General features: G+C 33.4%; 1 protein-coding gene across 13 annotated transcripts in view; it reads right to left on the reverse strand.

Moving 5' to 3' along the window:
- The window catches only part of BIRC6 (baculoviral IAP repeat containing 6), a 226,981-nt gene that overhangs the window by 98,408 nt on the left and 113,809 nt on the right, over positions 1-14,764 (reverse strand). For all 13 annotated transcript variants that reach the window (XR_006781730.2, XM_087863741.1, XM_045809116.2 and 10 more), the window contains 8 exons: positions 14,242-14,368; positions 11,926-12,036; positions 10,167-10,300; positions 7,573-7,700; positions 3,247-3,809; positions 2,079-2,254; positions 731-827; positions 397-591 (listed from right to left, as the gene is read on the reverse strand). Coding sequence is in view for 12 of the 13 variants with exons in the window: in XM_087863741.1 (XP_087719867.1) it covers positions 397-591; positions 731-827; positions 2,079-2,254; positions 3,247-3,809; positions 7,573-7,700; positions 10,167-10,300; positions 11,926-12,036; positions 14,242-14,368 (1,531 nt within the window). In the remaining variant the exon portion in view is untranslated. The remainder of the gene's footprint in view (positions 1-396; positions 592-730; positions 828-2,078; positions 2,255-3,246; positions 3,810-7,572; positions 7,701-10,166; positions 10,301-11,925; positions 12,037-14,241; positions 14,369-14,764) is intronic.

The following is a 14,764-nucleotide window of genomic DNA, read 5'->3' on the forward strand; positions in this document are numbered from 1 at the left end:
GAAATATGAAAAGAAGTATATAAAAAGAAACTATGTAAACTGGAAAAAGGAGTAACTATTTAAATCTGAAGCTACTTAAAAAAAATCTTTCAAAATAAGGAACAAATCCTTTAAACTGATTAACATTTACAATGAAAACTGACATAAGAATTTGCTACTTTCACAAACTGTCTTACTATTTAACTAACAAATAAAAACAAATGTGATTGCTAAAGAACCATTAAAAACTTCCTTCTGATCAACAGAAAGTTTCAAAAACCACTACCTTTAAAATCACTTGTTTGTAATTGGTGTTACTGTAATATAATCAACTTACGTCAACAACTATTTTTGCTTCATACCAGCTAATCAACTATATAAACCCACACCAATAAGATTTAATGATTCTTTTCTTACCCAAGGGTGCAAAGTTATGGATCCCTTCTGCATTGTCAGGCTCAGAAGCTAGTATTCTTGTTTTCAAAGTGCTATCAACAGCTTTATTTGGACCAGAGTCAAGAAATTTCATAATAGTTGATACCATACTTCTTGCAGTGTTTACAATAGCCCTTGTACTAGTAACCATATTGTTGCAAATCAGCTGAACGCCACCTAAATTTACAAAGAACACCAAATGAAAATTACATTAAGATACTTTGACACTGAGTCACCTTTTGCAGAACACTACAAAGATGAGATCATACACTGTCAAATGATTATACTAAATGACAATTTTTGGAATTTATCTTACCCATATCATGGAATGCTTTCAAGGCATCACTCGTATCCAATACTCTCAAAATAAACCACAGTAATGGTTCAGATAACTGGCAGGTAGCAAGAGAGCCCTAAAAAAAAAAAAAGTGTACTGTGACTTTAAAATCTTAATCATGAATTTCCTGTGAATTAGAACAATTAAACTTATTAATGTAATATTCTTTTATAGTTAGTTATTCTAAAATGGCAGCCTTAATCTAAATCACTAAATACAACATATCTGCCAAAATACATAAGAAATCTTATGTGAATCAGAAAGGAAGTGTATAGTCTCCTCTCTGAATTCAGAGTATTTTTTAAAGCTGTCTATATCTACTATTTACAGACTATTTACTATCTACAGACTACTATATCTGTCTATAACTACTATACTATGAATCTGTCTATATTTACTATTATCATTTTTGACCTTAATGTGCAATGATTTTGTTTTCCATTAGACACTAATTTCATTTAAAAATGGATCCTTCTCAGGGCGCCTGGGTGGCTCAGTTGGTTAAGCGTCTGCCTTCGGCTCAGGTCATGATCCCAGGGTCCTGGGATCGAGTCCCACACTGGGCTCCCTGGTCAGTGGGGAGCCTGCTTCTCCCTCTCCCTCTGCCACTCCCCCCTGCTTGTGCTCTCTCACACTCTCTCTAAGTAAAATCTTAAAAATAAATAAAAATAAAAAATAAAAATGGATCCTTCTCAAATATCTACCTACTCATGGATACACACACATATATATACAACAAATTTTTAAGAAAATGGTAATTTTACACTGACAAAATACTCCTTTAAAAAGTACGTTTTAAAAACCTGTATTTGTAAAAATGGTAAATGGACTAGAAGTTAAAATAATCACACTGGTTCCTACAATTTCATTTTATAAGGAAAGATAAAAAGCAGGAATATTCTAACCTATTTTTCTTTTAAAATTATCTAATTCCCTTTCAGCTAAAAGGAAACTAAACATGCAACATAGCTTAAAAAAAAGTTGCATTAAATTTTCATATGTAACATCTACAGAGAACATTTTGATATTCAACTATGTTATTTCTACAGGAAAAGAAAGAACTACTTGAGACAATGGGGGAAAAATCTAAAATTAAAGAACACATTAAATGTTTTATTTTTATATCACTATAGTCATTTTTGACAATATCAACTCTAGAAAACTTTACATTCTAACTTCTAGCTATAGTCTATAGTTCTCACCTGATGTGGCCGCTCTTTTTCCAATATATGATATGAGTCTTCTGTTCTCTGTTCTATAAATAATTCTTTATTCCCACTGCTAGAAACTATTTACATTACTGAAATAGTTGCTGGATTGAACTTACTTGTCTGCCCATATATCCACAGGCCATGTAGGTTAAAATTGGCTGTAGCATCATGTGGACTGTAGAAGCTTTTTTACTGAGAGTTGTCAATATGGTAAATAATCCATCCCCAACTGATATGGCATCTAACCCACCATGAAAGTTCTCATGTTTGGTAAGATGTAATCCACTTGCTCCTAGTTTAAATAAAAAGATTAAACATTTTTTGAAAAGTATATCCTTAAAAACCAGTAATAATTAAAATAGAAGCTTAAAAGTCATTTCTCCTGAAACCACTGAAGGATGGATATGTAACGGTTTTATGTGTGTGTGTGTGTGTGTGTGTGCACGTATGTATGTATATATATGTGTGTGTATCTATCTACTATCTGAAACTGAGATATTTAACATCACATTCAGTAAAGCATATTTTTGGATATCTTCTTACATGAGATACCTCTATTGTTGGTGAAAATAAAAAGAAGCTACTCTATGACTGAGGAACATCATCTTACACATTAGCTAGGGAGAAGAAAGGAAATGGAGAGAAAATAAGTGATGTGGGTACATAACTGCACTTCAAATCATCTAATAAAAAAAAATACAATGACTGTTTCCCTTATGCAAAGAATTAAGTAAAAATAGACTGGAATGAATTTTGTCACAATTTATGGAAGTTTAATTATTTGAAAAAAATTAACACAAGATATTATCTTTCCAACAGGCAAAAAAGTTAAGCAACAATATAGAAATTTTACATTGATATATGTGTCACAGAAACTGTTACACTTTGGATAAAATTTTATATTTCACTTCTTAAGAAAATGTGAATAAACCTTACTGGTTCCCTAATACAAAATTTGATGTGAAATTCTTCATCTATAAGACATTAGAGATATACAACCATAAATTGCGGTACCTTACTTAGAAGACTGATTTTTTCTTAATTTAACAAACTACAAGTTATTTGGTTAGTAATTTTCAATTTTTAAAAAATTCACACTTAAAATTCTTCCTAATTTCAATTTCACTTATTGATAGAAGCCACTCTATAAAAGTTTTCACTTACATCATGCTAAGAAGTTTGCAATAAAGTAGCTTCACACTATAAGGTAATAAAAAAATGTTCCTCAAGAAAAGAGATACAATACCAGAAACAAGTATAAGATTAAATATTCTCAATACGTACCAATTATCATCGCCATGGCACTGCTATTACACAGGCCCAGAGCAGACAAAATCTGGCTCATAATCTGCTGGTTGGCTAACACTAAGTCAGCGACATATGCAGGTGATCCTTGAATACTACTACTGCTTCCATTACCATCTTTGCCTCCTGAGACTTTTTCTTCATCTGAAACACTGTCTGTTGTATTGGTGGTCACAGATACTCTTGCACTGTATTCTCTATTGTCTGAAAGAGGCAGCTGTACTAAAATGTTAACCAGTTTTAACAAATCGAACATGAGTTGGTCTCTTGTCATTTCGCCACAAACTGCTTTTGCATCACCTGGACGAATGAGGTTGGCAAAGAGTCCCCCAAAGCATGCTCGAGCACCCACCGAGCTATCAGATCCACTTCGAGACGTTACTTTGTCTGAGCAAGTAATATAGTGGTGCACTAAAAAGGTGACAGACTCTATTACAGCAGAAATAGTACTAACGGAAACAACTTCAAAATTCTGCTCCAGAGTAAATTCTAAGAGCTTTACTTGGGCGTCAAGAGGTCCTTGGCCTGTCTGGAAAGCACCCCTGCAGAAAAAGAGGTTTAAAAATTAATCCCTGTTAAACTTTTAAAAAAGTAACCATCCCACAACACAAGAAAGCTAACAATTAAACTCTTGATATTCACTATTTCATTTTGCAGCAAATGGTTTCCATCTCTTCCTGAGTCACCCTTATTTTCTTCTCCATGTTACACAAAATCAAAAATGACTTCCCTCCCAAATAGAAAACTAAAGGACAAGTAAATCAAAGAGGTGATTTTGAAACCCCAGACTAAAATATTTCAGCATCACATGGCACTCCTCATAATGGAATAAGCTCTGGTTTTTTCATATCCTCAAATGGTGCTATTTTAAACTTTCTCTACTGATGATTTTCAAAAATGAAGATTCAGTCAAATAATTCCTATGCATCGAAATTAAATGCTCTCCAGTTTTGTTCATGCCTAAGATATAAAAAGCTGGAGAAAACAGTGCCCCCTAATTAACAAGAGAAAGTGAAACAAGCTATAAAGTCACATAAACCCATCAGAGGTGGGCTTGAAATCCATGAAAAGGTAGGCACCTTCAAGGAGCATTGGCTCTCCTGTGACAGAATTTGAGAAGAGACACTGGCAACATTCAAATGAGTAAGAAGAATTCAGCTAAAATATTTAACAACTTGCTGAATCCTGGTGTATGCAAGAGTAATAACACAGAATCCTTGGTCATCAAACCCATTCATAGGCATCCAATCTCCCCAACCCCCTGCCACACACTTTGCCCTATGCATCTATTCCATCTGGCTGTTCCTGAGTTATACACTTTATAATAAACCAGTAAATGTAAGTGGAGTGTTTTTCCTGGGTTCCATGTGTCATTCTTACAAATTATCAAAACTAAAGAGAGTCCTATGAGAACCCCTGGATTTGTACCCAAATCTGACAGAAGTGTGGCAGCCTGAGACCTAGGACTTACAAGTGCCCTCTCAAGTTGGGGCAGTCTTACAGGACTGAAGAGTTAAATCTGTAATTCTATCTGATGCTGACTTTGGAAAGTGTCAGAACAGGAATGAATGGCAGGGCAAAGCTTTATGTTGGTTCTCTGAAAATATCAGTAATATTGATAAACTTCTAGCAAGAATGACCTATATAAATAGATAAAAATTACCAGTATCAGAAATTAAAAAAAGGAATCAAACTAGAGCCTATCAACATTAAAAGGATAATAAGGAAACAGTACCAATAATTCAACAACATAGAACAAATGAACAAGTTGCTTCAAGATGCAACTGCCAAATGTCACTCAAGAAGAAACAGAAAACATGAATAATCCTTCACCTATGAAGTAAATGGAACATTTTTTCCTACAAGAAAACTCGAGACTCACTATGCCTCAGGAGTGAGTACTATCCAATGTTTAAGTGAGCAGTAACACCAGTTTTACACAACTTCTTTCAGAAAATAGAAAAGGGATCCCTCATTTATGAGTCCAGGATTACCTTGATATAAAAAACAGATACCTTACATAAAAACTGGACATTATAAGAAAAATGCAAACATCCCTCATAAAAAACACAGATTCAAAAATCAACAAAATGTTAACTAATTCAATTCAGCAAGTATGAAAAGGATAACACATCATGACCAAGTGAGTATATCCTGGAGTACATATTGGTCAACACTTAAAAAAAAAAATCAATGTAATCCACCATATTTATAGATTACTCAAGAAACAACATATGATCATTTCAAAAGATACAGAGAAAGCATTTCACAAAATCCAAGAGTAATACATGATTTTTTAAAACCTTAGCAAATTAAGAACACAAATAAACCTCCTCAACTTGGTATCAGGCATCTACAAAGGAAGCTACAGCTAGTAACATTTCTACTTCTGAAAGACCTCTACTTTTCTAAAAGTGAGAAAAAAACAAAGAGGGCAAATTTAACCACTTCAATCAACCATATTGGAGGTACTAACCAGGGCATTAGGAGAGAGGCAGGACGGGGTTTAGGGGCTAAGACATACATATTGGAAAGGAAGAAATAAAACTGTTTTCATTCACTGACCATATGACTATATACAAAGAAAAATCCAAAGTGGCTATATATAATTTATCCTGAATTGATGTGTAGATCAATGCATTCTCAATCAAAATCCAGCAGGGTTTTGTTTTATTTCGGGCAGTACAGACAAGAATCAATAAATGTATTCTAAAATTTGTGTGGAAAAGCAAAGGAAGTAGAATAGCCAAAACAATTTTGAGAAAAGAACAAAGTTGGAAAATCTGCACTACCAGACTTCAAGAAACTATGGAGGTACCAAGGCAACATGGTACTGGGAAAGTATAGACACAAACATCAATTCTACAGAACAGAGTCCAGAAACGGTGCAAAACAAATATGGTCTATTGATTTTCAAAACACATACAAAGAGAATTCAATGAAAAAAGCAGTCTTTACAATAAAAGGCATAGGAACAACTGGACATTCAGAGGCAAAAAAATAAACTTCAACCCAAATGCAACATAAACTTAAATGTAAAAACTAAAACTACAAAATTTCTAGAAGAAAACATAGCAGATCATTTGTATGACCTTGGATTAGGCAAAGATTTTTTTTCATAGCACAGAAGTAGTTTATAAAAAGGAAAAACTTGACAAGACTTTATCAAAATAGAAAACTTGTTTTTTGAAGAATATTGTTAAAATGAAAATACAATCCACAGATGGATAGAAAGTATCTGCAAAACACTTACCTGATAAAACTGAATGCCCTCTTTACAATAAGACTGGGTATTTCTCTTCGCTTATATAATAATTAATTTACCTAAAAGCTCCTGGCTAATTTATCAGGATATCAGAGACCTTCTTTAAAAACAGAAAACATGGGGCTCCTGGATGGCTCAGTTGGTTAAGCATTCAACTCTTGATTTTGGCTCAGGTCACCGTCTCAGGAAGTGAGATCGAGCCCTGTGTTGGGCTCTGCGCTGGACATGAAGCCTGCCTGGGAGTCTCTCTCTCCCTTTGCTCCTCCTACCTGCCCACCCCCATGTGCTCTTGCTCTTGCTCTCTTCAAAAAAAAAAAAAAAAAAAAAAGTTTTCATCAGACAGTAATGTCGATTTTATAAAATGTCTTACAGTATGAAGATAATAATTCATTAATACGATATGTACTATGATTTTTAACAACTCATGGTCACAATATATTCTTTTAACATATTGCCTGATTTTGTTAATACATTTATGTAGGATTTCTCTATGAAATTAGTGTGTAATTTTTTTTTCTTAAGACTTTATTTACTCATTTGAGAGAAACAGTAGGGGTGGGAGGAGCAGACTCCCCGCTGAGCAGGGAGCCCAATGTGGGGCTGGATCCCAGGACCCCGGGATCATGACCTGAACCAAAGGCAGACACTTAACTGACTAAGCCACCCAGGCACCCCTGTAATTTTCTTTTTTAAGCTATTTTTTTCAGGTTTCAAGTAAAATCCTTGGTAGCTTTTACTCTCTCTGTATTTTAGAACAATTTAAACAGCTTCTAGTAAATTTCACTAATCTGGGAAAATCTTAAAAGCAAGCAGAGATTTGACACATGGTATATCTTTCACAGAGTTGAGTAATCTGAGAGAGCCATAATAAAATGGAATGAAAACAGTCAGGAGAGAAATATATTACACCCCTTTGCTTAATCCCTACTATACTGCTTATCTGTTCTCAGATAAACCCCCAACAAATAGTAAGGGAGAGTTTATCTGAAGGATCACATAATACTTCTGCATCAGGAATATACGTATACAATGAAATTTACCTTTCTGTAGAAAGTATATGAATTAGCTTCAGCAAAAATTCACTGAAAATCTGAGGACATGTTGAAGAAAGATGTACTTGTAATCGGGTAAGAAATTCTTGCATAGCTTGTGTAGCTGTTGGACCAACCTGAAGAGAATGGAAAACATTTTACTGATAATTTTTAAATGAGTAATTCTATAAATGTTATCAAGTGTTAAATCAAGCACTATACTCTTGTAACTTTTCATATGAAAAATGAAAATAGTAGTGATAGCAGGAAACCAATTAATTTTTTAGGTCTTAATATATTTAAACAGAAAATCACAAATTCTAGTGTCAATAATTTTATCATTATGGTTTAGAACTTAAAGTAGGTTTATATAACTTGAGACAGAAAAAAAAATCACCTGAATTACACAAGGAATGCCTTCATAATGCTTTCAAAAGTACAAAGAACTTTTGCACTGATTTTCACAATCGTATTATCCATTTCAAAACAGAAGCACTCAAAGAGGTTAAGCGATCCACAAATGGTCATGCTACTTTTTTTTTTTTTAAGATTTTATTTATTTATCTGAGAGAGAGAGAGAGAGAGAGAGAGAGAGAGACAGCCACCGGGAGAGGGAACACAAGCAGGGAGAGGGGGAGAAGAAGCAGGCTACCAAGCAGAGGAGCCTGATGCAGGGCTCGATCCCAGAACGCCGGGATCACGCCCTGAGCCGAAGGCAGATGCTTAACAACTGAGCCACCCAGGCGCCCCAACACAAATGGTCATGCTTCTAATGACTAGCAGAGCAAATACTACCGTGAATGAAAAAAATAAAACCACAAAGAAAAACCTCTAAAGGTAAAAACAAACCTGTACCCATTCAAAAAAGACTGTTTTCCCAAACTTTTGTCTCATCAATGAAAGAAATGGTGAGACCCACACTAAGTAACCTGAGGTATGTTTTGGAATATTTTGTAACATTTTTCCATGTGATTTTATTCTATCCCAATTTGCTATGATCATAAAACCTGGGAGGAGTTTTAGTAAAATAGAATGTAATGTAATTCTTCAAACTGCTTTAAAGTTAGATAAACTTAATTTCTAATACTGAGCACATAAATCGTAGCATTAACCAAACTTCCTACATGCCACTACAATGTCGGAGGATAGTGTGATCTTCAATAACTTACTCTGCCTTTAAAAAGCCAAAAGCGGGAAGAAAAAAGACTATTTTATACAATAGCATGCTCTCCAACACCTAGCTCTACCGCTAATAAACTGTATGATTGTGGGCAATGCAGATAATGCATCTTTTCTCATATGTAAAATAATGAAGTTATTAGAATCAATGATCCCAGGAATCTTCACATTCCAAATTCATAAATCTCTATGTACAATAATCCCTTGATAATATGCTTCTGCTCCCACCAACACTCTGGCCCCATCTAACTACAATAGTTTCTTCTCTTACTTTCATCCTTGTCTCATTTGTTTTATTGTGATCTGCAAAATGAAAGTATATGCAGTATGAGAGTACTGACTAAATGTATCCAACAGAATTTAAGCTGCAAGAAGTCAGAGACTTGGTCTTGGTAACTACTTATATCCCCAGCACCTAGAACAATACCTGGACCTACCACACAGAAGAAGCCTCTTAAAAACTTACCGAATAAATGAAACATTAGAATGGATGGTACTATTACAGACTAGACAGCTACATGAGAATTTATCTAATGGCAAATCCAGAGAAGAATTTGAGATGGTAAGTTTAAAAAGACGGTAACATTGCATAACCTGCACTGAAAAGACGCTATGAACACTAAACATATATATTTTACATAAAAAAGAAATAAAATGAGGTAGAAATATTTTAAAAAGCAGTACACTGTAATAAGAAATTAATTGATATAAAGGAAGTTTATAGTAAGACTAAAAATGTTTATAAACTCTGAGCAATACTTATTTTTTGTTCAAGAATATATTTAATATTATAAAATTATTAAGTTAGGTAAACTTTCAATCTTGACAGCAGAGGTCATTAAAATGGTACATTATTGGGGCGCCTGGGTGGCATAGCGGTTAAGCGTCTGCCTTCAGCTCAGGGCGTGATCCCGGTGATCTGGGATCAAGCCCCACATCAGGCTCTTCTGCTATGAGCCTGCTTCTTCCTCTCCCACTCCCCCTGCTTGTGTTTCCTCTCTCGCTGGCTGTCTCTATCTCTGTCGAATAAATAAATAAAAATAAAAAAATAATAATAATAAAAAAAATAAAATAAAATGGTACATTATTTTAAAAAGTTTTTTTAATTTCAAAATTTCTGAAATGCTTCCCTTTCAGGTGTTTTTTTCAGAATGTTTCTTAAATTGTCCAAAATCAATGCCAAAAATACATAACTGCATAAAAATCCAGTAAAAACTCAAGAGAAAATTTACTACCCACTATGCTTGTTTCAGTATAGTTATTATTATATATTATTCAAAACTTTTTTAATATTGATACGTAAAATAGTATCATTTAATACCTTAGCAATAAAAATTTTACATATTAAGTACAGTAAGTTTTTCTTTACAAAAGTGTTTATTGAATAGTCTGGGTCTATCACTAGTTTTCAAAAGTCATCTTACCTGGGGACTGTGCTGATTTGTTCCATGTGGACTGGTGCCAGAAAGAAATTTCACTAAGACATGAATCAGGTTTGGATCTGAAACCAGCAGATGAGCAGTACTCTCCTGAGTTGCAATGGCACTGCTTGAACCCGCTATAAAACGTTAAAAAAAAAAAAAATTTTTTTTTAATAAATGGACCCTGAAACAACAGAAATACAGTATATAAAGTATCTTTTAGTTTCAAGGAAAACTTACATATTCCTGGGAGTTAGTTTTTTTTTTGTTCTTTGTTTTTCATTTAAGATTTTATTCATTTATTTCAGACACTGAGAAAGTGAGAACACCAGAGGGGCAAGAGGCAGAGGGAGAAGCAGACTCCCTGCTGAGCAGTGAGCCAGATCCAAGGGATAATGACCCAAGCCAAAGGCAGATGCCTAAACAACTGAGCCACCCAGGCGTCCCTGCGAGTTAGTTTATTAAAAGGGTCTGATTCTCTACTGTATTGGCTACGTTGGACTCACATTCCCTATTTTCATCTATCTTCCCTCTTCTAATCTGACTATAAAAGATAGCTGGTTTAATGTGTATCTTATTTAGTATACAGTCAAGTGGAAAAGAAATAATTAAATGCTTACTGACCTTTTGGTGAGCCTATTCTTGGTAATTATTTCCCTCTTTCAAAAACAGGAATCTACTTTTTGGGTAAATCTTAACCCTTCTTTCTAAGATAAATCTAGGCAAAAACTATTCACTTTTGCGTGTCAGTAGTATAAAAGCTGTACACTGTTAAATGATATACAGGTAACACACCAGTTTCCTGAACAGAATAAAATATCCTTTGAGTTGAATCTATCTTCAATATGAGACTGTGATGTTTTTGATCCCATATTTGGAAAACATTCCAAATGAAAAAAAAGGAGTAGTATTTTGATGCTAAACAATGATTTAAACTGACATATTTATCAGTGTGACAGAGCTTTCTATTTAATGAAATTCATCTCAAACAGAATGGGTATGAAATTTACCCACCTCTTAGCATAACCTATAGACAGAATGAAGATTTTAATTCATATATGGCTAGTCCTTATTGTCTACTGTGAACTTTCATCTCTACCTCACAACAATCTCAAGAATACCAGATAAAACCCAGACCTAAATGTGAAAAATAAAATCAATACGCACTACAGAAGATAATGCAGGGTTATCTTCATGACTTCACAATACATAAAGCCATAGAAAGCACTAAAAGTTCCTTACTAAAAAGGTACAGAAATTCTTTTACTTTCTTAATTATAATGAAAAAAAGGGGGTGGAGTAAGGAAAGTAGAAAACCTATTATCACAATCTGAGAAAAAGCAATTATATTCTATGAATACAGCTTTTAGATGTGGTAAACTCATCATACATGTTCATGAATATAACAAATCATTTTTTGAGTGCAAAGGTACTTTAAAAAGAATAACAAACATGAAACAGTAAAAATTTGATTTTGTATTCTAAAAGCAATCAGTTTTATTTTAATAAGTAGTAAGCTTTTAGAAAGTAGAACTATGATTTGAACTCATGATGATAGTATATTATCAAAGTAAGGAAGCACGAAGCCTAAGGATATGTAAGAACAGATTCAAAAGAGATACAATCAAATAAGAAACATAAACTGTTCACAACTATATCACTTCTTGGAAAGATCTGAACAATCTGATAGTAAGAATAAAGAAGTATAGGTCAGAGATTTAAAGGAGTAATTGGATGTAAAGGAATAAACTTTTGCACTTACGATTAAGCTGCATATTTGTCATGAGTGTTAGACTATGAAGCACAAGGCACCATGTCCGGAGCAAAGTGTTGGGATACCACGCTAACACGGTGAGAAAGCTAGTTATTGATGCTATACAGAAAAGAGAAAGGGGAAAAACTTTTAATTAAGGAAAACCAAATGTTTAATTAAAAATAAAACAAATTTAAAAATATGACACTATTTCTTTAAATCAATTCACTACCTAGTGTCCTCAAAACACAGAAATGAAATGAGTTCCCCATTAAATATCACTAAAAATTAAGAGTTAATAATATTTTATGGCTAAGTAAAGCTCAGCCTGCAACACATAAAATGTTATCACTATAAATGTGCTGTGCTTTTCAAACTACAGGCACTTCTACTGCAACACAGCTTGTTTTACTAAAAATCTTCACATTCTACAAGACTAAAGCCTGAAAATAATAAGGGATACTGGAAAAACAGGGATGGGGTAAGAACACTAAAAACCAATGCAACTTCAGAACAAAAGCACAAACTAGAATAATTCGGTCACTTGCAAGGCCAGAGTAGAACATGCTTATGGCAGCTGGAGAAGCCAAACAAGTTATTCAAAATGCACGAACGTAATGCAGTGCCCAGACTGTGCCCTTAAAACACCCTTTAAAAAACGGCTGATTCCAGATTTCAGGCTAAAATACACATCGACTGGAATATTTATCACACTAAAAGTTAACAAAAGCATAATATGTATATAAAAACAACAACTAAGAAAGGAGCACCTCACTGGCCACAAAGGGCAAAATTTCAGCATCAATAAGCACAATTGTAACGGAAACAAAAAACATTTTTTAATCATAAACTTATACAGATATTTATTAAAGAAACTAACTGATCATGCATGTAGACTGCTTGTGAACCAATTCAATTTAAAAACAAAAACGAAAACAAAACAAACAAAAAAAGAAATTCTTGCATTTTCCCTGCTTCTAATATACAAACTACCAACAGAGGGTGACGAAATAGCCTATGAAAGGCATCTTCTCTTTATGGAAGTATTTCAACTAAAATGAAGAAGAAGTGACAGAATTAGACTATCCTCATATTGAAAGCTCTAATGAATTATTAATGGCACTGAGCATCAGTGTCTTAAAAATGTAAAAAGAGAGGCAACCTAGGAAACTGCCTAAAAAAAATCAGATTAACCTCCAGGTTTAACTACCAATTTATAGGAAATCAAGAGGACATCAATGGAGATACAATCACTAAAAATCAGGACCGTGGAAATCCTGAAAGACGAAAGACCAAATTTCTTTGATAAATGACTTTTTGAGGGGATAAAAACCACATGGAGGGAACCCATACAGATTAGGAGGGATTAAAGAAACATAATTAAAATATGTGGATCTTACATGGATTCTATTTGTAACAGCTGAGATAACTGGAAATCTGAATACTAACCAGATATCTGATGATAATACTGCATAGTTATTTATTATATAATTATTACATAAATTATATAACTACATAAATATTATAATTACTACATAAACAACTCTTGTTTATGTGTAACGGTTTTCACAATAACAAAGTTGAAAATAACAATAGGAGCACAATTTATAATAATTATTAGTACAGTGGAAGAGATGAAAACCTATTAATTAAAGCAGGGCTGGCTCTTGCCAAGACAACAGAGATAGAAGTGGGACCGTGAGCCACTGGGGCTGTCATTAAGGTTGAAGGACAAGCCTATGAGAGCCACACAAAATACAGAATTCACCCCTGCAAGACAGAAAGCACCAGAAATAGATGATCAGTTACACTTTTCTTAAAATATAACAAAAATAGATTCCTGCAGTCAGAGCTAAAGGCTAATTCTATTTCTGTAGAAGGATATTATTTTACTCCCATTACCTTCACACTCTTGCATTTGTCAAAAACAAAAACAAAAACAAAAACCCCAAAACTAATTAACACAACTTCCACAGGAAATGGGACATCCTTCTCCAATTTATCAATTCCCTTGGGGCTGATTCACGTTTTTACGAAACACCAGAGGCAACAGAACAGTTCATGAACAAGATGGTTTTTTTGGGAAATGTAAAGATTAACAATGCAAATTTTAGTTACACATGGGCACAAGATAATACAAACCAGAGAAAAAGTTTTTTGTTCTCTTTCCTGAAAATTATTTAAGTCAATGTATAAAAAAAGGTTTTTTCCCCCACTAAAACATTATAAACCTAATGACAAAAAAGATTAGGTAATATTAACCTAATTGTTGCCTTTTTAGTTTATTTATGCTATGTTAATAATTTTCCTTCTAATAAATCTTACCCTGATTTAATGAAATGACAGGTATTCGATTAGCATTATATAAAAAAATGTCTGCTCCATTTTCTTTGTTTCCAGATGAACTAGAATTCAGGCTCAATGTGAGCCACAACTGGAGAAGGGATTCCAACTGAAAAAGAATGAAAATTGACAGGGGAAAAAACAAAAACAAAAAGTACCTATTATACAATGAAATACTATTTAAACAAAAATTTGATGAATGAATCCCTTGAGTAATTAATTTTTCTATTAAATATTTCCTCTGGTTACTTCTATTCAGTTGACAAGCAAACACATCTTAAAATTCTTGATGAAACAAAATTTAAACTGAATTAAAATCTGTAATTTACCTAATAAATATAGTTTTCAAATTAAAATAGGTGATGTAAGTCTTTAAATGCAGGTGTATGTAAAACATATAATTGGAACTACAGTAATAAATCTTAAAAATCATAAAAATTATAAATAACCTATCACTGAGGATCTGTGGTTATCAAAGGATCTCCAATATTTTTCCGTCTGAGAT

Source organism: Ursus americanus, chromosome 7 (genome assembly GCF_024610735.1).
Source record: "Ursus americanus isolate L20-20 chromosome 7, mUrsAme1.1.p, whole genome shotgun sequence".
Classification (NCBI taxonomy): Eukaryota; Metazoa; Chordata; class Mammalia; order Carnivora; family Ursidae; genus Ursus; species Ursus americanus.